The 27,779-nt window shown below is 38.9% G+C and overlaps 1 protein-coding gene across 1 annotated transcript in view; it reads right to left on the reverse strand.

Annotated features, from left to right (window-relative positions):
- Positions 1-352: 352 nt before the first annotated feature.
- Positions 353-27,779, reverse strand: part of LOC117346221 (vomeronasal type-2 receptor 26-like) — a 31,949-nt gene continuing 4,522 nt past the window's right edge. The window contains exons 2-8 of the mRNA XM_033915624.1: positions 23,200-23,369; positions 22,530-22,745; positions 17,592-17,725; positions 15,129-15,420; positions 3,415-3,642; positions 2,633-2,759; positions 353-1,263 (exon numbers count right to left, since the gene is read on the reverse strand). Coding sequence (XP_033771515.1) covers positions 353-1,263; positions 2,633-2,759; positions 3,415-3,642; positions 15,129-15,420; positions 17,592-17,725; positions 22,530-22,745; positions 23,200-23,369 — 2,078 coding nt within the window. The remainder of the gene's footprint in view (positions 1,264-2,632; positions 2,760-3,414; positions 3,643-15,128; positions 15,421-17,591; positions 17,726-22,529; positions 22,746-23,199; positions 23,370-27,779) is intronic.

Raw genomic sequence — 27,779 nt, forward strand, 5'->3', positions numbered from 1 at the left:
ATGAATGAGATAGACAAGACTGAATAAAGATTTGCATACAGCATAAACAAATGTTTTTACTACTGTAAATGCTGCTACTAGTAATTGTTACTAATGTAGTACTAGGTATATGCAAATTTATTATGGATATCCTGAAAACCTGATTGACGAGATGTGTCCCGAAGTCTGGCTTTAGAATTGATGATCAAAAATGACTTCACAAATGATAGCCAAGATCAAGAATGGAAGTTCTCTATTTAAGCTAAAGATTTCATATTCAATGATCCTACCTAAACAAATTTCCAATGAATATAAAAAAATACAATAAAGATAAACTGATAACATATCAATTTATATTTATGCAATATCATGTCTAAATATTTCCTTCAGTTGTTTTAGTTAGATATTTCCTGCTGTTCCTATCAGGTCTCAGCAGAATAATGTAGCACTTGGGGATAAAGATACAGCCCAGCAATCCAGCACTAGAGGCCAGAATAGCAAATATCTCTACTGCCACCATGTACTTGCCTTTGGTACTCAAGTATGCTGGGATGAAGGAGATCCAGACACTGCAGAAGACCAGCATGCTGAAGGTGATGTACTTGGCCTCATTGAAACTGTCAGGTAGATTTCTGGCTAAGAAAGCTACAATGAAACTGATAGCAGCTAAAAACCCCAGGTAACCCATAACACAGTAAAATATAATTACAGATCCATCATTACATTCAATTAATATTGTTCCAGGTTCTGAATGCATGTTAAGATAGGGGAATGGGGGAGCAATGAACAACCATGCAAGACAAAGATCACTTTGAATAAAGGAACAGGAAAGGACTATAGACAGTGAGACCCTGGAACCCATCCATTTCAGGAGCTTGCTTCCAGGTTTGGTGGCATGAAAGGCCATGACTACAGTGATTGTTTTTGAAAGGATGGAGGAGAGAGAGATGGCAAAAGTAATCCCAAAGATCATGTGTCTGAGAATGCAGGTCACTTTGTTTGGATGTCCAATGAATATTAATGAGCAGAGGAAGCAGATCATGAGAGAGATGAGGAGAATATAACTGAGATCCCGGTTGTTGGCTCTCACTAAGGCAGTGTCTCTGTAATTAATAAAGATTCCCAGGATGACAGCAGTGACCAGAAAGAAGAACGAGCTGATAGAAGTGAATGCTATCCCCAGAGGTTCTTCATAGGACAGAAAGGTTATCACTTTTGGGATGCAGCTGTCTCTTCTTTGATTGGGCCATTGGTCTTCTGGACACTTCCAACAGGTGTCACCATCTGGGAATGAAGAATACTGGCTATCTCATAAATAGCATTCGTTTCAGGACAGTGAAAATATCTATTATCAATAATTTCAAATTGCTAAAGAAAATTCTATCAGAATGAGTAGCACTTCTATATTTCAAGTCCTTTGAATAATGGGGAATGTCTCAGGAGAGGATGTTCAGAAACAAAGAACCAGGCAGTGGCACATTATATCCTCTCTGACAGGTATGGCACTGATATTTATAAAAAAAAAAACAGTGAGTGTTCCTTCTCATAGTACATGCATGTGTTATAGGTTGTGCATGGATTATGGTTTGCCCATGCATGCATGGTTGGGAAATAGTAAGTGCTCTTTGCACATACACCCTAATTTTAATTATGGTGCTCAAAATCACACATACAAATTTAGGTGCATACCCAATTTGTGCATGCAAACTGATAAATGAGGCAGTTGGTGGTGAAAATTGGGCACTAGTAATCAGAACTAATTGGCATTAATTAAAATTACCACACACTTTATGTTATGTTATGTCAGATTTCTAGACCACATGACCATAAATTCTATGCAGTTTATAAAAGATTACAGTATGTGAATATAACAGTCTAGTTTGACAGAAATTTTGAAAAAAAGGAAGGCTTTCAACAGTTTTCTAAAATGTATATAAGATGCCGGCAAATGAGTGCACAGAGATAAAATGGAAGAACAGCCTTGGGAGTGGCCTGGGTAGATTTAAAAATGTTTTTATTTTGCGATGCCTTCTCATTCACTTAGAGCCATCTTCTCTAATTACCAAAAATAACCGCTTTCTTTAAAGCGCCCCCCTCCATCATGTTTTATCCTCACCCTACTATCTCCAATTTCTTCTCAAATATGTAACTTCACCCTCCCTTCCCTTTTATCCTCACTATCTAGTTCGTCTTGTGATGTTATATGTATATACACAATGCCTCTTTTTTTTTAGTTTTGTATAATTTCTCTTTCTTTTAAACATATTGTTAACCAGCCAGATATTAACTTGATGGTTGGTATATCAAAAGTAATAAAACTTGAAACTTGAAACTAGATCAGGGATGTTCCTGGAATTTGCATGAATCTAATTTAGGCGTGAGAATTTATTCCAGGTTTCAGCTGATGTAAATTCACATACCCAAAACTGAGTGCAAATCCTGGTGCCAAACACCATCCTGTAAATAGTGGCCAATTATCACGTGATAAGTTTGGCAACTAAACCTTAGTGAGGCTTTTTAATTAATTAATTATTTATTAATTTTATGAGGGGGCTATAATAGATTTTTTTCACCTTCCTAATTTCATGGAGCAGGAAATATTAGGGAGAATCTATAGCCTTGTTTTGCACACATATTCCATGACATCACCCACCGGTTTGGTTGGAGACCTCTCCCTCTGCACATGGAATACAGTCATAGCAGCATACGGGCTGTTCTTCCCTGGTTATTTTCCTATTACCAGGAGTGCAACTGGAGCTACATCTGGACTGTGGAGGTATCTGAGGATTGAGAAAATAAGTTATATAATTTTATTTGACACTGGATATCATTTTCAGGTACAATGTTCTTTTACTGATCCCTAATTCAGATATTGTCTTAATGTTTAATAAAATATTAATAGTCCACTAATTGCTAAAACAGATCAAACTGGCTTACAATTAAATCATAAAAAAATAACATTAAAATTAAAACTGGAAAATAGTGCCAGATTATTGATGGGAAAGAAAAGACCAAATCACACAAAAATGAATACAAACACATGTAGTCTAAAATAGAATTAGGCCCTCAGCTAGGATGTTGGGACTTTGCATGATTCATCAAATGCATGCACAAATTTTGATGAATGCCTATCATTTTTATTTCAACAACAATGTTGTGAATAGTGCTCATTTGCCCAGTTGAATAGTGAATACACATCCCTACTAAACCATTCCTACATTTTGCCCAGACAACACGCTGGCCCAACAGCTTAAAAATGATGGAGAATTTCAGAAGCAACGATTTATGGGGTGATCTTGGGGAGTTAATTGTACAAATCCTTTGACCTCATAGTAGGTCTGCCAATCACTGAGCAGCAATTCGGACTATTTTATAACATGACTCAGCACGTTTCTCTGCATGTTTCAACATTTTCTATTGCTACTTGATTCTCACCTCAGTGGCATCACTATCCCACACAATCGCCTTCTCATCAATAGTGAAATCATGTCCCGGAGGAGCATAAGGGTTATAACTACCAACAATGTCATTCCTCTGCTTCCCATTGGGTAGATAGACTATGTTTATGATATCATATCCAATGTTGAGGCCTCCATTCTCATCAAAAGAAAGCTCTTCACCAAGACTATTCTTAAAGTGGACACTCTTCAGAAAACGATGAAGCTAAAGAATGAAGGGTACATTTTCTGTACTACCAGATTACACAATACAATTTCAAACATAAAAGCACAAATATACTCCTTTTATAAGTCATTCTGGAGAGTAATTTTCACATTGTCTGCATAATTGCAAAGAATGGGGGTTCTTTTTCCCTATGGATATTCACTTTGAAATTAACCAAGGCAAAATATTTCACACAGTTGTTTGAATCTGATTTTGGTAGTGTCAACTCTTTAACTAAAATAACACTTTAGAAAAAGATAAAAATGTATTTTATGTTCGTCAGAGCAGTGCCAGAGCGTTTAGCGCTCAGGGCCATGATAGAAACCTCTACCACAGCTTAATAAAAGGGGAATATATGATAAAAAATATATATATATCTGTCATTTCCACATTGAGTTCAAATCCATATTTAGAATAGTTCAAGAAACTAGAAAATGTAGAAAGAAGACAAAATGGAAAATAGGTGGTTGCATGCCCGGTATAGATCAAAGTTTAGAGTGAATTTCTCTGTCCAGCTCTGTGTGCTGAACTTCAGCCAGTTGAATTCTGATAAAAAAAATCTTGGTACACAAGTTGGGCGTGGATTCCCTATTTTCTATAACACTGCACCCAATTTTTGGGAATACCCTTGACCTGCCCCTCTCATGGTCTTGCACCCTTTTAGGTTGGACACTCAACATTACAAATAGCACACACCCAAAGGCATATGCAAATCCTCATTGTGCCAATTAATCTCATTAACTGGTTGTTAGTTCCAAGTTTCCAAGTTTATTAAGTATTTGATTAATTGCTTATTCTGCATTCTAAGTGATGTACAAAACATTAAAATATTAAATTACAATAATCAATGGGAAACAGACAATGTAAATATGACTAACAATACAAAACAAATGATACAAGAATAGGAAAAGAAATACAAGTTTAAAAATAGTAAAGAAGACATATAAGGGAAAAAAACAGTAGGGAGGGGGAGAATAATAAGCAACAGAGAATTTAAAGACCAGGGCTTAGTAGAGACACCTGATCTAATCCTATTTTCAGGATTACAAACCAAATCTAGTTTTATTAGCTGTCAAATGCATCTTTAAAAAGAAAGCATTTTAGCTTGCTCTTAAATCTATCCAAACGGAATTCTTCTCGTACATGAATTGGGAGTAAATTCCACATTTGGGGGGCTGTATTGGAAAAAAAAGAGTGCCGCCGTGTATTTATAGTTTTAAGAGAAGGAACTGTCAAGAGATGTTGGTCAATAGATCTAAGTGATCTAGAGGGAGTATAGGGAATCGATACACTATAAATGAAAGAAGGTGTTTTATAGAGAAGAGATTTGAAAGTTAGTAGGCTTAGTTTGTAAGTTATTCGGTGAGCAACTGAAAGCCAATGCGCTTCCTTGAGTAACGGAGTCACATGATCAAATTTCTTTGCATTCTTTATGAGTTTAATTGAGGCATTTTGTACAATCTGCAGACGAAGAATTTCTTTTAAGGCAATTCCTTTGAACAAAGCGTTACAATAATCAATTTTTGAGATCACCAGCGAATGAATTAGTATGTTTAGAGATTTAGGGTATAGAAATTTGGAAACAGAATGATGATTGATCATTAATGGCTCATTATCCAATCAAATTGTATATGCATCTTGGATCTATGTCCAGTTTGGGTGCCCTTATCTGGACTCCATCTATAGAATCCGTGGGTTCATGTGCAGATGAACACATATACTATACATCAATATTCTAATCATTCTCAGTCCAACCAAGAAGAGAATGATGTGCAGCTATGGAACTTACAAGTTTCAGTATTTCACACTTTTCTTGACACTTTTTATTTCAATGAGGCAAATGCATCTAGTAAATGGACAAAAGTATAGTGAATCCAAGCCATTGTGACATCACTAATGAAATGAAAAGTGTCAAGAAAAGTGTAGAATAACTTGCAACTATCAAGGCTCCACATCATTCTCTTCTTGGTTGGGTTGAGAACTTTTCAGCAGCCCTTCATATATTTGAACCCCAAATGTTTGCACCTATATTATAGGCTTGAATGGAGGAGTGACCGAGTGGTTAAAGTGGCTGCCTCAGCACCCTGAGGTTGTGAGTTCAATTTCTACTATAGCTCCTTGTGACTCTGAGCAAGTCACAAGGAGCTACAGGTACGAAATCTAGAATACATAAACCACTTTGATTATAACCACACTCAGAAAGAGTGGTATACAAGTCCCATCCCCTTTACCACTTATGCTCTAAACCTACCATGCCTTTAACAATTGACATTAAACCAGATCTAATTGGTTTTGCATCAAAGGATTTCAGCTACCAATGCCCAAAATGGCTAATTGCAATCTTTTCCATGATTAGTAGTAGCCTCTAATAATCTATGTAAATGGATTACAATGAGCTCATCAATATTAAAATGAACACTTTGACCGATACCCAGTTGATGCACAAAATGAAACACCAGCCTTTAACTATCCAAAAATTGTGACAGGTCAGGAGGTTCTGATAGTACTGAAACTCATGTGTTAGATGTGTATACTAGCAGGTCTGAGCCACAGATTGCATGTGTAAGTTCAAAAAAATATTTTTTAATGGGATTGGGTACTATATAATATACATGTATATAAAGAGCATGTCTCATGAGTGTGTGTTAAAGGCACATTTCATGAGCGTATGATAAAGATATGTGTCATGTGAATCCATTAAATTCATATTCTGGCTGGTCTGAGGCTGCCGATTGCTTATGACCCACTGAAGCAGTGTAGAAAAAGGCATATACATTATACCATGCATTTTCACATTTGCATGGTTTGTTGTAAATTCTGTACCCCTCTCTTATGACATGCACCAATGATGCGCTACAAAAAGGCACACCTATCATTGATGTAGCTTTTCTGCATGTCAGTTGCATTCTTCTATGACTGATCAGATGGGATTTCGGTGGACCTCAGCAAAAATTATTTTGCAGAGTTGCTTGAACATCAATTGTCATTTTCAAATCGGTCAATTTATTGGCACCACAGCAGTTTTAGAGCATCAAAGCATCAAAGCCTTGTCTTCACAACACCCTGCTTTCTATTTCTCCTTCTCTCAAGAGGTTTTCTCTTCCAAATTAAGCTGGTATAGATTGATCAATTATCTGACCCAAGGATCTTACCTTCCAGGGCAAATAATCCAAAAATCTCTTTCCTCCACTCCATACAGTATCATTTCCAAAACCAGATGTGACCATGTCATGCAGTGCATGTGCCAAAGTATACACAGCATTGTACACACTATAGCTATTTCCCAAGTATTTGGTGTTACAGAGTGGAATAAATGGCAATTCCTCATTAGTGATGCAAGATCTTCTAATGCTCTTTTGGCACTGGTTGTCACACAGACTCATCCACCATAGCCATGTATCAGAATCACTTGGAAGTAGGGTAGAATTCATCTCACGGACAAATTTTGAAAAACTTGGAATAGTTTTCTTTGCGATTGTGAATGCCAAAGTATTGTTCTTCACAGTCCAACCCGATGAATACATGAATAAAAAGTCTCGCTCATATGTGGTGATTAAAACCTTTTTAGTTAGAACTCCACGACTTATATTCTCAACTAGATACCAGACATAATCCCTACTACAATAGAGAATGATCACAGTAGTTGATGACCCATGGATTCTTTCATCAAGTTTGGATAAATCAGTTGGCATTACATTGTCACGACTGAAGATTTCTATGAATTCAAGGCAGCCTCCATTCTGCTCAATTCCTTCCTTTAGGATCTGAACAGCCCTAAGGCTCTTGTCTTCATAACATGCAAGGATACCAACCCAACTCCAACTAAAATGTTTCAGTAACTTGACTATTCCAGTGCAGAGGTGCAGCTCACTGGGGACAGTCCGGTAAAAATAAGGAAACTTAATAGTGTCACTCATGAAAAGATTCTGAGAGGTGAAACTGATCTGTTGAGAAAAGGTTATTTAGGAATCATCATCATTGTCATTGTTCCAGAGCATTTGAAATGTGATATAACATTTTAAAAACTATTTTACTGGTCTTTATTCCATAAATAAAAATGTTAGTTGAAAAATATGAACATATAAAATATGAATTAAAAATGGGGTTTTATGGATCTATGAATGATAATTGAACTTTGGTGCTAGTAGATGAAACGTTGTTTTTGTTATCTATAGCTTGGTTCTCTGAGGTTATTTCTTCCCCTACAAAAAAATATTTTCAGTTGTTGGGTCTAACCTGAGCATTTTCACTGTTTTTGGAGTATGATTATATATTTTTTTAGAAAAGTACTTCTCCTACCAATGATTACTCATTGGAAAGCTATCTCAAAGTCTTGGAAGATCTTTTACTGCTACAAGAACACCTTATATTTGCCTTCATCCACCTCATCCTATAAAGGGAAGCAGTGTGAATCCAGGTTTGCCACAACTTGATTCATAAATAAAAAAGAAAAAATTCTCAATGAAATAGAACACTGCCAAGAAATGATGAATGAAGAACCCATTGTAGAGTAAATGTACGATCTTTACTATAGATCTTTATTAACATAGAGCAAGAAGACCCATAAGCAGCTGAATTTCCATTTCACACCTGTATCAGTATTCAAATTCTTATATCACCAGTTGGGTACCCAATTTTAGGCACCAACTTGATCAAATATAAGAACAGCAACATAAAACCATGGAAGTTGATCCACTGCCTGTTCTGTGCTACATAATCATGTAGGGGCCTCAGGATCAAGATGAAGAAAAAGATTTCTATATTAGTTTGGGGATTCCACAGATCACCAGATTGATAGTTGAGCAGGCTTTAATCATCTGTGGAGAGAAGAACGCGGTTTGAACCAAATCAATGAGCACATTACTTCTCTTTTACTAAGGCACTAGCTGATTTAACACGCGCTAGCTGACTTAGCACATGCTAATGATATTCTATGGACATGTTAGCATTTAGCGCACTCTATTCATTAGCATGCACTAAATCTTTTAGCGCACCTTAGTAAAAGAGGGGTAATGTGCTCATTGCTTTGGTTTCAAAAGCATTCTTCTCTCCACATATTCATCATCATAGAACTTTTAGGGACCCCTGAAGAAGACATCTTGTCGAAACATGGACTGTGTTGGGTCCTGCGCTACCAGTGGACTAGTTCCTTTTGATGTTTGCATGTGGATTTTTAATGTGGATTATTTTATTTTCATATGGATTGTTTTATTGTATATTTGGAACTTTGATTCTTTCATTAAAGTCCATTTCAGGATCATCGTCACTCCACAGTGTTTTTTTGGTTTCTCATTACATACCATATATTTACATGTTTTTCCTTAATTACACTGTAGGGCATGTGTGCACAACTCCATCCCTCGAGGTCCAAATCCAGTCGGGTTTTCAGGATTTCCCCAGTGAATTTGCATGAGATATATTTGCCGGCAGTGCTAGCATTGTATGCAAATTGATCTCATACATATTCATGTGGGAAATTCTGAAAACCTGGCCTGGCAAAGGCTGAAGTTGTGCACCCCTGCTGTAGGGTATGTTTACAAAAGAGCATTAAATAGTTAACTTGCAAAATCAACAAGTTAAAAGGTGATAAATTACCTGGTCCAGATGGTATACATCCTAAGGTATTTAAAGAACTCAAACATAAAATCGCTGACCTGCTGTTAGTGATCTGTAATCTTAATCTATAATTATCTGTAGTACCTGAAGATTGGAGGGTGGCCAATGTTACACCAATTTTTAAAAAGGGGCCCAGGGAAGATCTGGGAAATTACAAACTGGTAAGCCATACTTTAGTGCTGGCCAAAATAGTGAAAACAATTATATAAAATAAAATCATGGAACACATAGACAAACATGCTTCATGTTGAGCTTATGCAGAGAGAGGTCCTGGTTTGGAGTTTTCACAATGGTGTGTAGCCTATATGTAATGTACAATGAATGAGAAGAACATATGATAAAACTGAAGCTGAGAACAATCTAAAGCCACTGACGATGCCATAGGGCGAAATACAGACCTGTGTTGGGTGTAATTGCTCAGTTTATTTGAGAAGAGTGGTGCATGATACATGAAGAAGAGCTAAATCTGGAAGAACAAGATCAACAAAGTGAAAGTTAATACAGTATTGAAGATTTTTTAGTAATTTATATGGACCGTGTTGCACTTAGGGCTCCTTTTACAAAGGTGCGCTAGGGCATTAATGTGTGGAATAGCATGCGCTAAATTGCCGCATGTGCTAGCCGCTGCCACCTCCTTTTGTGCAGGCAGTAGATTTTCAGCTAGCATGCGCTAATCCGGTACGTGCAATAAAACCGCTAGCGCACCTTCGTAAAAGGAGCCCTTAGTGAAAGAACTTTTAGTGGGATTCCTTGGGTAGATTGGGAAGGTTTCAGATATATTTAAGTAGTATGATATATGTATGCATTGTCTTAATATATTTTAAAAGTATGATAGAATAAATTTGTGAGTATATTATTTGTATAAGTAGTGAATATTTATAGTATTATTCACAATAATATAGCTCTTTCTGTTTATGGAGTTATGTTTTAATTTATGAGAGCTATTGAACAGATATTATAAATCCCGTTGTTGATTATATATTACTAGTGTTTAAGCCCGTTACATTAACGGGTGCTAGAGTAGATGTCTGTCTGTCTGGTTTTTTTTCTTTATTTGTCTGTCTCTCCTTGGACACCGCCTGTCTGTCTGTCTTATTTTCCTGTCTGTGTCTCTCCTTATATCATTAGTGCCCTCAGTGCCTCCTTCCTATGTCCTTAGTACCCCTTTCTATATCCTTAGTGCCCTCAGTGCCTGCTATGTCCTTAGTGCCCTCAGTGCCCCTTTCTATGTCCTTAGTGCCCCTAGTGCCTCCTTCCCATGTCCTTAGTACCCATTTCTACGTCCTTAGTGCCCCCAGTAACTACTTCCTATGTCCTTAGTGCCCCCAGTGCCTCCTTCCCATGTCCTTAGTGACCCCAGTGCCTCTGTACTGTTTCCTTAGTACCCCAGTGCCTCTGTACTGTGTCCTTAGTGCCCCCAGTACCTCCTTCCCGTGTCCTTAGTGCCCCCAGTGCCTCTGTCCTACTTAGTGTCCCCAGTGTCTCCTTCCTATGTTCCCATCACTATCTTCCAGACTTTGTCCCACCCCACCCCCCAATTCCAGTCTACCTACCTTCATCACATCCCCCTGAGCAGCATGTTTCCATTTACCCCCCCGCGCCGACCCTACCCGGCACACCCGAAACCCCCATTGACCCTTGCAGCCGACCCTCCCACCACTAGACGGCCAACAAACCTCCCGGCTTGTCCTTCTACTGCCCTAATTTCCTCTGCCGTTTCTCTGTTGATGTCATCAGGGATGCGGCAGAGGAAATCAGTCCAGTAGAAGGACACAATGCAGGGGGTTTACTATGCCTCAGACGCTGCTGGAGCTGGGAGGTTTGTGTTCATCTTGCGGTGGGAGGTTCGGCTGAGAGGGTCAACAGGGGTTTTGGGTGTGCCGGGTAGGGTTGGCACTGGGGGGGGGGGGGAGTCACAGCATGTTACCTGCTGCCGGTCATTAAAATAGAACCCTAAGCGCGCATGCGTACTCTTATCTGCCACGGACATACAGATCAGGGATCAGGGAACACGCAGGTAAGAGTGCTCATGCAGACTATACATTTGCATGGATATCTCAAATAGAAGGTCTCTCCCATGAAAGTGACTCCTGGTTTCAAAATCAAAAACTGACACCTTCGCTTTTGTGTATCCAGAGAAACATATGGGAATATCAGGATCTTAAAACCCAAAAATTCTCTGTCTGTTTTTAAAGAATATTTTCAAAATCCAAAATGTATCCAGCAAAAATGCCACCAATACCACTAATGCTGAAGATTTGGCTGTGTCTTTATCAGAGGTCTCCAAAATCATTGAAATATCTAACTGCTGTTCATATTGATTTAAAATGTGTTGTTGTTGATCTTACAAATTGGTAGATAAACTTAGGAGATGGGAGGAATTCATTCTTCTGGAACTAAAAGTACTTCCAAAGAGTATCTTTTCAACATCTTTCTAGGAGTCAATGAGAACACCTGAGGGAAGTTTAGGAAATGTAAATTGTTATTCCAGGAACTATTTTCCAATATTTCTATCTTTCTCCTCAAGCTCATATTATCTTTAACTATAACATCCTGTATATGATGCAACTCACTTAAATCATTATCATATTTATCAAGACAAGATTTTAAAGAAATCATTTCAATTTTTAACTTTTTCAGTTCTTCTCCTTGCTTTTTAGTTCTTCCCTCTGTAACACCTCCCTCTTTGACTTCCAATTCCCACTCTCTTAACCTTTAGTCTTAGGTTACCTAATAAGATAAAGTAAGAATTATAACAAAAAGAGGGAAAAGTTAACTAAAATATAAAATTACCCTAAATAAAAAATACAAGGAATAAGAGTTTTTGTTGGTTTATTACAACTCTAACAAAACGTTTCCAGTTCGTGTTGTAATTGTCTGTGTCCCGTTAGTCCTTATCTATTTTAAAATTTCTTTTATATTGTAATTTTAATTACGTGTAAATCGCTTTGAATAATGACAAAGCGATTAATCAAATACATATTAAACTTGATATTAAACTTGATATTAAACTTGATATATATCTAAATAACTTTAGAATAAGATTCCTAATAAAGTTATCCTCAAAGAATTTAGTCCTTTCAAATAATTTTATCCTCACAGAGTTCAGATGTAAATTTTTCTCACAGGGTTCCGTTGTTTTATTTACACAGCCGTTGGGTACCAGCACTTCCTCTTTCCTCTATGGAGATTCAGCTCTAATCAATAGCGTACCTACTTTCTAACTAAAAAAAAATCAAAGGAAGCAAAGCACTATCATCCTGAAAATTACATTTATTTTTGACTAACTACCCAAAGAAAAGAATGGATAATTGAAATTCCCTAAACTTTTTCCACCCACGATGTATCTTAAACTATTCTCAAGCAATCCCAAACCAACCTGTCTTCCAGACTGATCACTACCCAACTGCCCTCTCTGGCAGTTTTAGAATCCTGACCAGCACTGCTCACTTCTACATGAGCTCATCAGACCTAATGCAGACATCAGCATTCTAGAATTCTTACTCTCAGTCAGGCAAATTCAGCATTAATTTGCTGGCTAACAACAAAAAAACTTTTCACTTTAAAATATTAGAGGGAAAAAACTTCTGTCAGGTCTTCTGCCCTGGGTAAACTATAACATATTTCAAATTTATTTTGTAACCCATGGTTAAACCTCCAGACTTTGAATTTGAAGGCACAAAGATTTTCCCAGATTAGCCACTAGGTCCCATAAAGAATCAAGAGGTCTAATCAAGGAAAACTTTTGAAATTTTATAGTTGTAGTCTGCTCACCAATCTGTAATTCCTCTTGATTGCCTCCATTAAAATCCAACTCTTTCTCAAGATTTTATAGTCTCACAGAGTTCTTAGATGGTCCATCCTCAGGTCAGGAAGACTCCAGACCCACGGCTGTTTTCAACCATGCCTCTGGGTCAGGAACTACCACCAACATTGGTGTGTCCCAAACCTACCTCGGGGAACAGGCACTCTGTGGCTGAGGAGTAAGAGCTCTACAGTTGCGGCTCAGCATGGTGTCCAGCCCAGGGAGCTCTGCTGTGATTTTATTCTATTACGTTGTCTTCAGTCTGTATTCTGCTCAAGACGTTTTCAAGTGAACTCGAGGCCACAGGCTTGGGGCACCTTGAGGCACTGGTGGCACTCCTGCCATGTCACTTTGACATAAACAAAGTTTCCCTGACACCCCAGGGAAACAACAAAAAGAAGAAAAATCAAGAGGAGAACTTCCACATGTCAGGTGAGAGCAGCCATCTTCGACAAACAGAGAATATTTAAGCTCTGGAACATATTGCCAGAGGTTGGTGTAAGAGCAGATAGTGTAGCTGGTTTTAAGAAAGGTTTGGACAATTTGCTGGATGAAAAGTCCATAGTCTTATTGAGAAAGACATGGGGGAAGCCATGGAATGTTGCTACTCTGGTTTTTTGCCAGGTACTAGTAACCTGGATTGGCCACTGTGAAGATGGTCTTCTGGGCTAGATGGACCATTGTTCTGACCCAGTAAGACTATTCTTATGTTCTAACTTGAGTTTCACCACCATGCTAACTTTTAATGCACATTAAAAAAAAATCAAATGCAGCAAATATTCTCACTAGCTGCTTAATGCTGCTTAGTGGGTGTGACAGTGCAGAGCAGAGACATAGATGTCCATGACACCTTGCAAGCAAGTCAATTTCATGTGCTATCTCCCATGACTGCACTACAACTGCCTCAAGAGGAGGTGGTAAGTACGGTGTCACCCCTAGTCATGAGCCTTTCTTCAAAATCTACCATCTCCATCCCTACCATCTGATTCCCCCTGACATCCAAATCTCAATTTGATACTCCCCTGATCCCCTCCCCTCAAACTCTTTTTGAAATTTGCAGAATGTCATATAAGCTGAACCTTAAACTCTCAGTTCAGTGCAATGCATATAAAGAGGGGACACTATCATTTTTATTAGCAGACCATACCAATCTTGATGTATTTTATAAGGTTTGTAATCTTTTCCACAAATAACTGGAACATCCCACACAAATAATATTGCAATAATCCAATTGTGATTAAAATCAATGACTGTATCACAATGTTGAAAAGCTCAAAATCAAGGCAACCTCTAATTCTGAGATGCTTGAAAACAAAAAAGTCTTCTTAATTACTGAATATACTGATACATTGAAAGATAAAGTGGTATCTGATATAACATCCTATATTTTCACACGTTTAAGGTGGAAAAACCATCTTCCTAGGAGTCAAACTGAACTACTGTATAGAAGGATCAAATTTGCAATATTACATAAGAAATTTCATTGTTTTTTCCTTATTAAACTTTAAAGAATGGGTCATAACCAGACTCTCAACTGTATCAAAACATATTCCTGTCTTTAGCAAGATTTTATTAAAAATTAGAGAAAGGGACCAACTCAATACATGTTTATAGGAGTATACTCGTATTCAGACCACAGTTGTAAGTGTTTTGTGCTGGTTTTTTGTGTTTTTTTTTTGGGGGGGTAGGAATATACTGATAACTGTGTGAAGAATTAACCCCAGATATTCAAAGCTGGGTTATATCCAGGTATTGCCACTGAATATTTTGGGCTGATTTAAGCAGGATATGTTGAAGGGGGCTAGGGCCAAAGTTAAAGAATAACCCTAATCTAGGAGAGATTTAGTTTTAATCTATTTGATCCCAACCAATAGCTGATGGTATCCAGTTAAGATGAAATATTTGGCATTGTGGCAGGAACATTCTGATCTAAGGGAAACATGAATAGGATGTTGTATAAATAAATGTTAAATGCTATAACTAAAATTTGAAAGATCAAGCAAGTTGGGTCAAAAAGATATTAAACAAAATTGGCAATGCAAAATAAAAATGGCATTTCCATTACCTGTGGGTAGTGGTAGATTCTGAACATGCTAGACATCAAAATTGATTCCTCAGCTGGAAGACCTTCAATGATTGCTACTAGTGCGCCAAATGTTTTACACCTGTAATTAGGGAGTGTATACTGTTTTCCTGAAAATATTTTCATGGCAGCATGAAGTGTTAATCTAGGGTTGGTGTAAGACTCGTGTAGATGGAACCCCAGAGTGAGGTTAGGTAAGAGCTCGGAGCTGTTGTTGATCTCTTCCACTGCATGAATAAAGGCCAAGTAATTGTAGTAATTCTGTGGCAAAAAACTGGAATGACATTAAAATTTCAGATGATAGAAAACATCTAATAATACAGGTATAGGTTATTGAGTTATTTTTCATGTCTTAAACATTTTCCTCATTAGTCAACCCACAGTGATTATTTTTTCAAAGCGCTGACCTCTAACTTCCGAAATATTCAATGTTGGCCTTATATGAATGTGCAACAACTCTTGGAAGTTAACAAAGTCCTGTCAATATTTAATGAGATATCCAGATAATTAACCGTAAATAAACAGGACTGTTAATGCATTTCATATACCTGGTTTAAGACATAGATATTGGAACTGAGTATCAGCAGTGCCCTGATAACTGCTGGGTCTTCCTCATCTCTGACCCAAAATTCTGCCCTCAGACCATGCCAGATGTAACTGGAAAGATCCACAGAAGTCTGGCTGGATTTTCTGTGGCACCATCTGGCTAAATGCACTTGAAAATCCACAGTATGACCCAGTCAGCATGAGTTAACTAGAAGAAGCCTCTCCTTCCTGGTTACAGCATTTTAAATATCAGACCCATAATTAATTTTTTTAATTGCACATTTTTAAGTCTCTTCACTAGTTTCTGCACCTTGCATGAAGAAAAGCAAACACAGTCCAGATTTCAATGTAAATCTACTGCATACAATATGCATTCAATAGAAGCTAAAGTTTCAAGTTCAAGTTTGAAGAATGTTTATCAATATTTCTAAGTGATTTACAAATAAAATGGGGGATACAGTAATGTAATTAACTAAAAACACATACACAGAATGGAACAAAGATGACTGACCAAAAACAAAAGAGGGAGGAACTACAATTCTTAATAGGACAGAAAACATATAAGGTAATAGGATGTGGGAAAAGGATGTGGGTGAAGTTAAAATCATAAAATCCTTGCCAATCAACTAACTTATTAGTCTCTGAAAATTTCTCTAAAGAGGAAACTTTTCTGTGAACTTATAAATCTTTCTAATGAGGATTCCTCTTGTAAGAAGATAGGAAGTAGGTTTCAAATTTGAGGGGCTGTAACCAAAAATATGTCAGTGCATCATGTAATAATTACCTTCAAAGAGGGGATAGATAATAGGTGTTGTTCAATCGATCTCACAGAATTCAATGAGCTGTAAGGCTAGCAGATTTGAAGCTCTGGTTTTGAATACTGTTAGGGCTATTTTTTACGTTATTCTGTGTGTGATCGGGAGCCAATCGGCATTTTTCAAAAGGGGTGTAACGTGATCAATTTTTAAAAATTTGTTATGATTTTTATTGTTGTTTTTTAGATTATTTGTAACAGTTAAAATCAGTTAAAAACATATCATCTACTGACATTTTTAGAGCTTTGGCAGTCCAGAAAATATGGATTCATCAAGAAAATGAAAGAAATTGCAGAAAGTTACCTACCAATGAAATCAGGTTATACGGCTGCTAAGATTTTCCTATATGGTTTGTTAACAATGGACTCTGGGAACAACTCTATAATTGATTTAAATTTCTAAATATTATTTTATAATATTTCCAAAATTAAAATAAAAGTTATTTATGATAAAACATTAAAATAATAGATGCCCAAAGGATACTGGTAGGGAAATATAAATCATAGGAAAGTCTCCTGCATCTAAAGATTCCTCTAAAAGGCACATATTATATCTGCTGTTCCAGTCTTTGATGAGAGCTAAATGCAGATGGCACTCACAAAATATCACTAAACACAAGAAAATGAAGCAAACTATCTGCAAATGACTAATAAATATAATAGAATCAAAGCTAATACACATTACATAGTAATTCTATATGAAAGTGAAACATATGGCACAAACCCAAAACCTCCCATCCATTGTAGAAAGTGCATTAGTGGAATCTACACCGGTACACCGGTAAAAGTGCTTCAGTGTTGACCACTATTAACAGTCCTTCAATGAAAACTGATATCTTCTATATTTTCTTGTCAAGATTGTTGTTTTGCTCTACACAAGACAATATTTTGCAGAAAGTGTCAGGAGACAAGACTTAAGGGTTGAGAGCTTTGAAGTTTTGGTCCTTATATTAATGACATCCATCAGGAAAGAAAAACCAATTTTCAGCTAGTCAGCTAATCAAAAAGGAAGATAACTATGTTTAGTAATACATTGAAGCCTTTGGATATATTAAGTTCCTACATATGTATTTGTTTTCACTTACAAAATACCTCCATAGGTAGAGGAAGTTGTGAAAGACACCTGATCAGATGTATTAAAATGTCTCACTGTTATAATTGCTCCAATGATGATGTCTCCATCCTTGTAATATCCTGATGTATCCAGATCCTCAGCAGTCTTCAACAGCACATCATAAATCATCAATACAATTAGAACTAGGTGAGCTCCCATCTTCAATTTGGTTTTGGGCTTAGCTGGGGATTGATGTATGGGTCTTGGTTGTCCCACCTACTTGTATATTTGAATTAAAGAAAGAAAAGCATAATATATTGGCCTGTCCACAAAGCGCAGTGTGGAAAGACAGGAAAAGTCTAACACAGGCACTGATGTCAGCTCTATTTCTAGCTGATCCAAAGCCTATGGAGACTCCATGTGGTGGTTCTTTGACTCTATTGCTCAAAGGTTTAGCCTTGTGGGACATTTGTTGCTGATCTGTGCATATAATATTAAATTGAGGTCATTTCTTTTATTTAAAAATAAAACCTTGCAAAGACATCCCTTCATTAACAGAGGGACAAATATCATTTTCACTGGAATACTTAGTGGAATAAATAATGATACCCAAAAATAATTGCGTGCATCTAGCTAGTAGAAATAGAAAATAGGTAGGTGTGGAAGAGAGGCTTGTGGGATCAGAATCTACCAGGTATTTGATTTCCTGCTGGAGCCACTGTTTATACAAAAGTATATACAAGACTTATCAAGTTTGTCCTCACAATGCACAAATGCCAATTCACATTGTTATACCTGCTCAGAAGCTGTTGCTAATATTTGTATATACTCTCTCTGTATACTTAACACTTTTTATAAAATACATTTGTATGTTGTAATTCTGTCCTGCACAAACTATGCCCCTGGGAACACATTCAAGTGTATCTTTGACCACTTCTTTGCAATTCTAACCCTAAGTACCTGTGGACTGAGATCTATTTGGCCTATTTTAAAGCAGGTTATAAGGCTTTTTATTTTGAGCAGATTTTGGGTGGACATGTGACTTTGCTGGATAGAGTGAATTGCTATGATTTGAAGTTTCCCAATCATAATGTATAAAGGTGTAGAATAAACCGATAAAGATTGTATTAGTTGAGTAGACATAAACACTATGGGGCTCATAATAAAAAAGTCTAAAAAGTTGCCTAAATGGGTACTTGGATGATCAAAAAGCCTGATCGTCCAAGTACCCATAACCAAAGCTGGTTTTAGACATATCTAAACCCAGCTAAGGCCTTTCCCTTGTCTCTAAACGCATAGAGAGAAAAGAGGCATTTTTAGAGGAGGGGAAAGGGTGGAAGGTAGGCGGGAGTTGGGCCAACCTAGACCTAGGCATCCAGCAGGTATAACCAAAACTTTAGGCAGGTTGCCTAGTCGGCACTTATGTATAAGAGCCAAAAAAGGGCCCGCTGAGTTGATGGTGGCTGGTGCGATCAGCTCAGCGACCTGGCAACCTACCCCCCCCACCACAGCAGGAGAGATGGCTCATCTCCCCTACCGTGATGTGATCACCCCTCTACCCAAACTGACACAACCTGTGGCAGGAGAGATACCCCATCTCTCCTGCTGTGGTTTGTGGCAGTTCGAGTAGAGGGGTGATCACATCATGGTAGGGGAGATGAGTCAGTCTCTCCTGCCATGATGTATCACCCCCCCACAATGATCCAGGCAGGAGGTAGCCCAAGCCCTCCTGCCCTGGTGAGCCGTGATCCCCGACAACATTGGGCAGAAGGGAGCCCAAGACATCCTGGCCTGGTGATCCATGACCCCCCGACAACATCGGAGCATGAGGGAGCCCAAGCCCTCCTGCCCCTTGAGCCATGAGCCCCCTACATCATCAGAGCAGGAGGGAGCCCTCTTGCCCATGTGACTCCCCTACCCCCCACCCCCACTAAGATCCAGGCAAAAGGGATCCCAGGCCCTCCTGCCCCAATGCAGCCCCCCATGACTGCCCCCCCAAACCCCCAATCAACCCACCAAACATATCCCCTACCCGCCGACCCCACGACACCCCCCATCCCGACACCCCCATACCTGTAAAAAAGGTGGCTGGATGGATAGGTCCCAAGCTCGTCCATCTGGCAAGCCTGCCATCCCCAGAATGGTGAGCCTTAGGGCCTGATTGGCCCAGGTGCCTCAAACCCCGCCCACAACATTTAGAGCCTTAGGCCAAAAGGGGACTTAGACATTTTTTTTGATTATGCCTTTCCAAGTAGACAGCCCCCTCAGTCAAAGTATTTTTATATGTATACATTCATTCCTTCTTTTACTAAGGTGTGCTATCATTTTTAGCGTGTGCTACACTGCCGCATGCACTAACCCCGTGCTATGTGCCAAAAACTAATGCCAGCTCATTGGTGGCATTAGCATCTAGAAACATAGAAACATAGAAAGATGACGGCAGAAAAGGGCTACAACCCATCAAGTCTGCCCACTCTTCTGTCCCACCCCATCAAGTCTGAGTGCTAATGACCCAGTTCCTTAGCTCGACCCCCGTAGGGATCCCACTGGATGTCTCATTTATTTTTAAAGTCGAGTACACTGGTGGCCTTGAACACTTGCACCGGAAGTTTGTTCCAGTGATCTACTACCCTTTCTGTAAAGAAATACTTCCTGGTGTCACCATTAAATTTCCCTCCTCTGAGTTTGAACAGGTGCCCCCTTGTGACCGAGGGTCCCCTGGGGAAGAATATATCGCTTTCCGCCTCGACATGACCTGTGATGTACTTAAACGTCTCAATCATGTCTCCCCTTTCTCTACGCTCCTCAAGAGTGTAGAGATGCAGTTTGTCCAGTCTTTCCTCGTATGGGAGACTCTTGAGTCCGGAGACCATTCTAGTGGCCATTCGTTGGACTGACTCAGCTCTAAGCACGTCTTTTTGGTAGTGTGGTCTCCAAAATTGCACACAGTATTCAAGGTGAGGTCTCACCAAGGTTCTGTAGAGCGGCATTATGACTTCAGGTTGACGGCTGATGAAGCCTCTATTGATACATCCCAACATTTGCCTTGCCTTGGATGAGGCATGCTAAAACTGATAGCGCAGCTTAGCATAAGGAGCCCTTAATTTTATGACTACTACTACTATTAATTATTTCTAGAGCACTGCCAGATGTACACAGCACTGTAAAGAGTCATGAAGGAGATAGTCATACGATCATAAGTCCTTGCTCGAATGAGCTTACAATCTAATCAATTAAGACAGGGAAGTTAAGAGATGATAGGCTCAGGAGTAATCTGAGGAAATACTTTTTTGCAGAAAGGGTAGTAGATGTGTGGAACAGTCTCCCGGTAGAGGTGGTGGAGACAGAGACTGTGTCTGATTTCAAGAAAGCCCGGGATAGGCACTTGGGATCTCTTAGAGAGAAGAAGAGATAATGGTTACTGTGGATGGGCAGACTGGATGGGTCATTTGCCTTTATCTGCCATCATGTTTCTATAACTATAAAGTTCTATGACATCACAATGCAGGTGTAAAGAGCCTTAGCCAATAGGAAGAGGAGATGCAAATGTTAAGAGCTTTAGCCAATAGGGAGAGGAGGAGTTAGTGGATACTGCGGATGGGCATATTGGATGGGTCATTTGGCCTTTATCTGCCATCATCTTTCTATGTAGACAAACAGGATGCTAGGGTAGTGGTTACAGCTAGTGGTACCAGAAGTGCAGGGCTAGATGCCCCAGTATTACCATGGCTGAAGTCTGGATTACTATATGTGTTTCCTCCATGGCCTCTGATAGGCTGGGTAGTCTGTTGCACAGCATCTCACCCAGTGACTCTCATGGCCATGGATTGGCCCGAGTGTCCTTGGTATGCGCATCTAGTATGCCTACAAGTGGACAAATGTCTCAAGCTCCAGGTGTATTGTGCCGCCAGTTGTTTGCGCACACATCTGGATAGCTGGATGGACACGTAGTTACTCATTCCCATGAGCTTCCGAATAATAGTCAGAATGGCCCAAGGCTTAAATTCAGCAATTTCTTTATTTCTCTTGCCACACAAAAAAAATAAACAGAACTTGACTACAAACAGTGCTGTGGGGAGTGCCCACAATCATTTGCAATTCAAAATAATCATCTTCAGCTTCAAACAGGACAAAATAACCACTTTGAAACTGAAACAGTTTGTGATTGGAAAAAAAAAAACCCTTGTCTCTAAGGCAAACTGGAACAGCTTAGCAGAGGTCTTTGTCTTCTATCTCTGCTGAAAGCAGGGCTTTACCAATCACTCTCACAGGTCACTTTCCAGGACAGGCCTTTGTGCTTATCATTCAAAACAAACAAAACCTTCACTGCCTAACTCCTTCTTAGTCCTTGTGCACATCACTAGTCCTTAATGGCTTTATCAGATAAGGATTCAGGTTAGAGGAGAGATACCAGTGTTTCTATCATATCCCTCACTATAGGTAACAGACACAATAAGTCTTCACAGTACCCAAACAGGAGCCAGTTCACTTTTAAAGTTGAAAGAAAAGCATTTACAGTTTCTGTAGTTCCCAACATTTTTGCTGGGCCAGCAACACCTCCATGGCTACTTCCTTTCCAACCCCATTCTGGGGATTACTTGCCTACTCGGGAGTAACTTCCATGGGCTGGAGCTGTTCTAATGAGGACTCCTCATTACTCTCAACAGCATCCAACATTTCTATGTCTGTCTCCTCCTGAAGGCTAGAGCTTTCCTCCAAGTCCTCCCTTTGACAGGCCTGCTGCTTGGGTTCCTCTCTCCTGTCTCTCTCTATTCTCATATCCGTATAGCTAGGCACACTCTGATAATGCTTTTTTTCCTCACAGATGCTTCCTCTGTGTATTTAGTATGGTCATTAATCTCCAGGGACCCTGGTGTTGCTCTCTTTTCCTTCCTCTGGGAAACTGCAACCCATGGTCCGCTTTGACAGGTAACCTATATCCTGTTAATGTAAGAGTTTTTATTTTTACCCACATCCCTGTCATTCTCATGGGTTTGGGATGCCCTGGCACTTTTGGGAAATGAATATAGGTCACTTTCTGGGTCTGCTTAGGGCACACGGACGTTACAGATGGTGCAGTGCTGTCCTGCCTGTGACAGTATCTAGACTTGCTCATACAAGGGTCGATTGCTCTAAAAGATTCAGGTTCCTTCAGTCTTACTGCATGGCTCTTGAGTGCATGGCACTAGCCAAGAAAGGATATTTAGAAAAAGTCATTACTATCCTACTGAAGGCCAAGAAACCATCTGCTCTTTCAGGATATGCCAAGGCATGGAATATTTTTCAGTGGTGGTGTAATAAGGGGAACCTGGAGTCCAACAACGCCATGGTATTGTCAGAATTAACCTTCCTTCAAGAGGACCTGGAGATGGGATTAGAAGTGGTATCCCCCTTAAGGTATAGATGGAAGGTCTGGCTTGTTTTGGAAGCCAAGAGATGTGAGTATCCCTGGCTGCTCACCCAGACATTATTAGATTATCCAAAGGAGTCCTGAGGCTCAGGCTGCTGATCTAAGATCCCTTCCCTTCCTGGAAGCTCAATGTCATGTTAGAGGGTCTTCAGAGGTCCTCATTTTAGCCTCTGAAGGAAGCTTCCTGCATGGATCTTATGACCAAAGTGGTGGTCCTAGTTGCAATTACCTCGGCCAGAAGCATCTCAGAATTGCAAGCTTTGCCATATAGGGAACCATTTATAAGGATTATGGAAATGGAAGTGATCTTGTGTACAGCACCTTCCTTTATTCCAAAGGTTGTTTCAGCATGTAACATCAACCAGGAAGTCAGGCTATCAGCCTTTCTACCTACAAGGTCTAAGAAAAAGACAAGGCTTTAAAGTTACTGGATGTCCGCAAGAGTTCCCTTGCATTACCTGGAAGTGACTGAGCTTTGTCTATAGTCCATTTTTTTATACTAACCAAATACTTGACCCAAGACAGACCATTCACCACTAATCATTGGCATACAACTCAACTGCATGTAATCATAGTTATGATCTCAAGCAAGCCTTAGACAGGTCTTTCCCATGTGCTAAGTCCAGTTCAAATGTGGACATTAAAATTCTTCCTTTGCCTTTGGTTCATTCATAGCCTTGTGCTAACATTACCATTAGTGTACAATCTTTTGCTAAAATTAATGCAGGAGCCCAGTATTAACCCTGTTATCCAGTGAGGGCCAGACTCTATATATGGCATCCTAATTATGTGCCATAATTAAGGCCACCTAGCATCGCCTAACTAAAATCCTCACCTAACCTAAATTACTTCAATTAGCTTAACTGTCATTGATGTTAATTGAATAATTAATTGAATAATTAATTTAAAAGTTAGACATGGAATTCTACATGGTGCCTACTGACACCTTCTGATGCCTACCTTAAAAAGTAAAAAATAGAAAAAGAGGCTAATAACTCAACCTGATTTGAAGTATTGAGTGACTAAAGAGCATGTGTCAACAGTGAGAAAAAAGTCACTCTGTATGCCCTAACAGTAGGCATGTTTAAGGGTGCAGAATAGGCATGGTTGATGTAAACATTGCTAGGCATTTGAGATAGATGCTGGTGAATTAGGCCAAGTAAAACCAAGACTAATATACTGGCACCCATGTCTAAGATATCTAGCAATGTCTAAGCACACCAAGTGTCGCTAGGCAAAATTCTATAAATGGTGCTTAATGGTTGATTGATCACTAAGAGAACATTTACAGAATTCAGCCCTTAGTGTATGCCCATGCCCCACCCTCTCCCCAAAGTATTTTAAAAAATAAATGCTGCATACTTAGCACATGCAAATAGCAAAACTAACATAGGATGCTTTTGCACTTCTTACATTAGGTTGGTTTTCATTTACATTAGGTGTGCATTTACATTAGGTGTATTTACGTTAGGTGTGTGTTAGCATTTAATGCAGCTTAATAAGAAATCCTTTATCTCTCCATTGCTCCAGGTAAAAAAAATTGTACCTGTATAAATATATCAATCACTTTGATTGTACCACAAAAAGGTAGTATATCCCTTTCACCATTCCCTTTCCCTCTTAAAAAGTCCATAATTCAAAATATTTGGTTAGTGTGATCCAATCAGTTTCAATAAATTGATGGCATTGTCAATATCCTGGGAGTCAGCAGCATAGAGGTGCTATTGAAAACAATAGGAGGAGAGGGCCCAATACAGAGCCTTGAGGTACTCCAATAAACAGAGGGATGGCAGGGGAGAAAGTACAATGGAGTGATAGGAAGAAAACCAGGAGAGCAAAGAACCCTGGAATCCCAGTGAGAACAGTGTATTGAAGAGTAGGTGATGATCAACAGTATCAAAAGAAGCAGATAGATAAAGAAGTACAAGGATAGAGTAGAGGCCATTGATCTGGCCAGGAATAGGTCATTTGAGACTTTAGCAGACAGTTTCCTTAGAATGGAGAGGGCAAAAGGACAATTGAAGTGAGTCAATAATATCTTGAGAAGAAAGGAAGTCCAGACAATGACAGTGAACCACATATTCAAGTAGCTTGGATAGGAAGGGGAGGAGGGAGATGGGATGATAGTTGGAGGGGGATTCAGGGTCTAGGGAGGGGTTTTTGAGGAGAGGTATAACTATGGCATGTTTGAAGACATCAGGAACTGTTGCAGTGGAAAGTGATAGGTTGGGGATGTGACAGATGGGAGGGATGACACTGAGAGTGATAGCTCCGAATAGGTGAGTGGATAAGTGGGAGTTGGATCAGAGGAACAGGAAGTAGGTTTGAAGGAGAAGAGAGGTGAGCAGTTTCCTCATCTGTGACCAGAAATAGAAGAAAAGGTGGCAGGGGTTGTTGAAGTGAGGTTGGAGAGTGGACAGCTAGAATGGGTTGTGGGACAGCTGACTTGGTTGAGAATTCAAAGTGGATCTTCTACTGCACTGATAGCTCTAACTTAAAATATGAAAAGTTATCTATTCAAGCCAAGGACTGCATATTCAACAATTTCCATGGAATATTTGGATAATAGGACTGCATACTTAATTTGAAAGGTTTAGAAGTATGGGGGGAAAAAACAAACAACTCCATCGCATTTGAAGTTGCATTGGCTTCCAATAGAAGCATGTTTCACATTTCATTTATATTCTTTGACATTTGTTATTCTTCATTGTCAAGGTTTAGGGCCTGATTCTTGTAATGGCTTCCAGATTTTCTGGCACCTCTATAAATAGCACAAGCTGCACATCAATCACATGTAGGTGCCATTAAGAGAATTAAGATAATTGTAGCTTATGTCTAACATAGGCATCAGTAATATAGGCTAGTGCCTAGGTTTGATGAGAATCATATCTAGTGGCACCTAAGATAATTTCTGGTAAAAACCATGTCTATTTGACCTTAGGTGCTGTTAGGCATATCTGTAGATGTGATTATGTTGTCCTTTTTTTAGGCACATGTGGGTTCTTCCATTTTTTATAATGATTTTTGATTGGTTTTAAATTATGTGATCAATTACTGCGCTGATTAACACCAATTAAAACAATTAAGTTAGGTGCTGGTAGAGCCAAATAACTTACAGCACTATTACTGATTAATTTATCAGCTAGAAATTGTAATATTAAATCTAAACATGATTTCACCTTTCATTTTCACATTGTTAAAAATGTGGAGGGGCATAATCAAAATAAACATCTACTGTAAGTCCAAATTAGATGTAGGTGATAGTCATCCAAAGTCAGCAGCATAAAAATGTCCATTGTCGAAACGTATATCCAAAATATATATTTTTTAGATCGTCTACTTTTATGTCCAGTCGTTTGATTGTCCAGACTGCTATTACAGCTGTGTTTTATACCACATTCTTGTCCCAAAAATCAGCTAAGTCCCAAATACCTATAACAAGAACTTTTGGATGTGGGAGGGGCCAACAAAGTGATAGACTTACTGTCCAGACATGGCAACACAGCAATGAGGTACCTAACAGGGCACTGCTGTGAACGTTACAAAAAGGGTGCCACATAAACATCTCACTAGAACTCCCATATAAGTAATGTTTAGCCCCCCAAATACCCCCAAAACACAATATACCCACATGCCTATAACCCCAATAGCCCTTATGGCTGCAAGTGCCACCTGCATGGCAATATAGTAGGGTTTTGGGTGGACTTATATTTTCCACCATAAATGTAGTGATTAGATTAACTTATGGGCCAGTATATCTATGGTTCACTAGCCCACCCACCAGACTACTTAAGCTACCTCTGTGAAGCTCTACTAGGCTTTCTTATGCCAGTGAGAGGTATTAAAAAAACAGTGAACCAGAAAAAAGCATGGAGACATATTACATCTTTAGTGTTCTGAGCACATTAATTGGTAGTGTCCCTTGATGAAGTCCCCCTTTTAGTTCGGAACACAGTTTGGGACAAAATATGTAACTTTAGGTGTCCACAATAAGGATGTCCATTGACTTAGGCATCCATGTAAAGTGGATAATAAGCCCAAATAATGACTTTAATAAGCAGTAATTGAAAGTTAGACATCCAAAGGCTGGATGCGATTCACAAAATAGGTGTCCACAATTTTGTGGATGCCCATCGGAACAATCTGCACGTAATGGGATAGGCATGGACATGGCATAGGTGTGGCTTCAAAATAGATATCCATTTATAGAATTACATGTTGCTTAGCATCCTAACACATCTGCCTAATGCATTAAATGTAGGCATAGCAAAAGCAGGTCTACTTTTGAGCATGAGGTAGGAACTAGTTAGGTGGCTGCAACTTAGGCATCACTTAGGTATGCCAGAGGCATCCACAAATAGGCAAACAGGGCTTCTATTTTGGGGGGTATAGAGAACTGCTTTTTAATAATAATAGAGAAAAGATGTTTAAAAATGCATTACTCAAGCAAAGCACATTAAAAATATATAGCATACTAAATCTCATTCCCAAAAGATTAAGAAAATAAGAAGAGAATCCCTATTCACAAATAAATATATATATTTTCATGTGCTTTGATTGAAAACATACTGTAGACACCAAAAGAGGAACTGGACAAGTGTTGAAGATACATGTTTGATATTTATACTAGAGAAATGACTGTGAAACAAGAGGTTATAAGCTTGGCTTTAGAAAGATACGAATCACATGCTCAGAATTATAGCTGATATGGATGCCTTTGAATCTCATTGGATTTTGGTGACGTTGGACGTGACAGCGTTGTATACCATGATCCCCATGGACAGTGCCTTGGCCATAATAAACTGTATT

Source organism: Geotrypetes seraphini, chromosome 12, assembly GCF_902459505.1.
Source record: "Geotrypetes seraphini chromosome 12, aGeoSer1.1, whole genome shotgun sequence".
Lineage (NCBI taxonomy): Eukaryota > Metazoa > Chordata > Amphibia > Gymnophiona > Dermophiidae > Geotrypetes > Geotrypetes seraphini.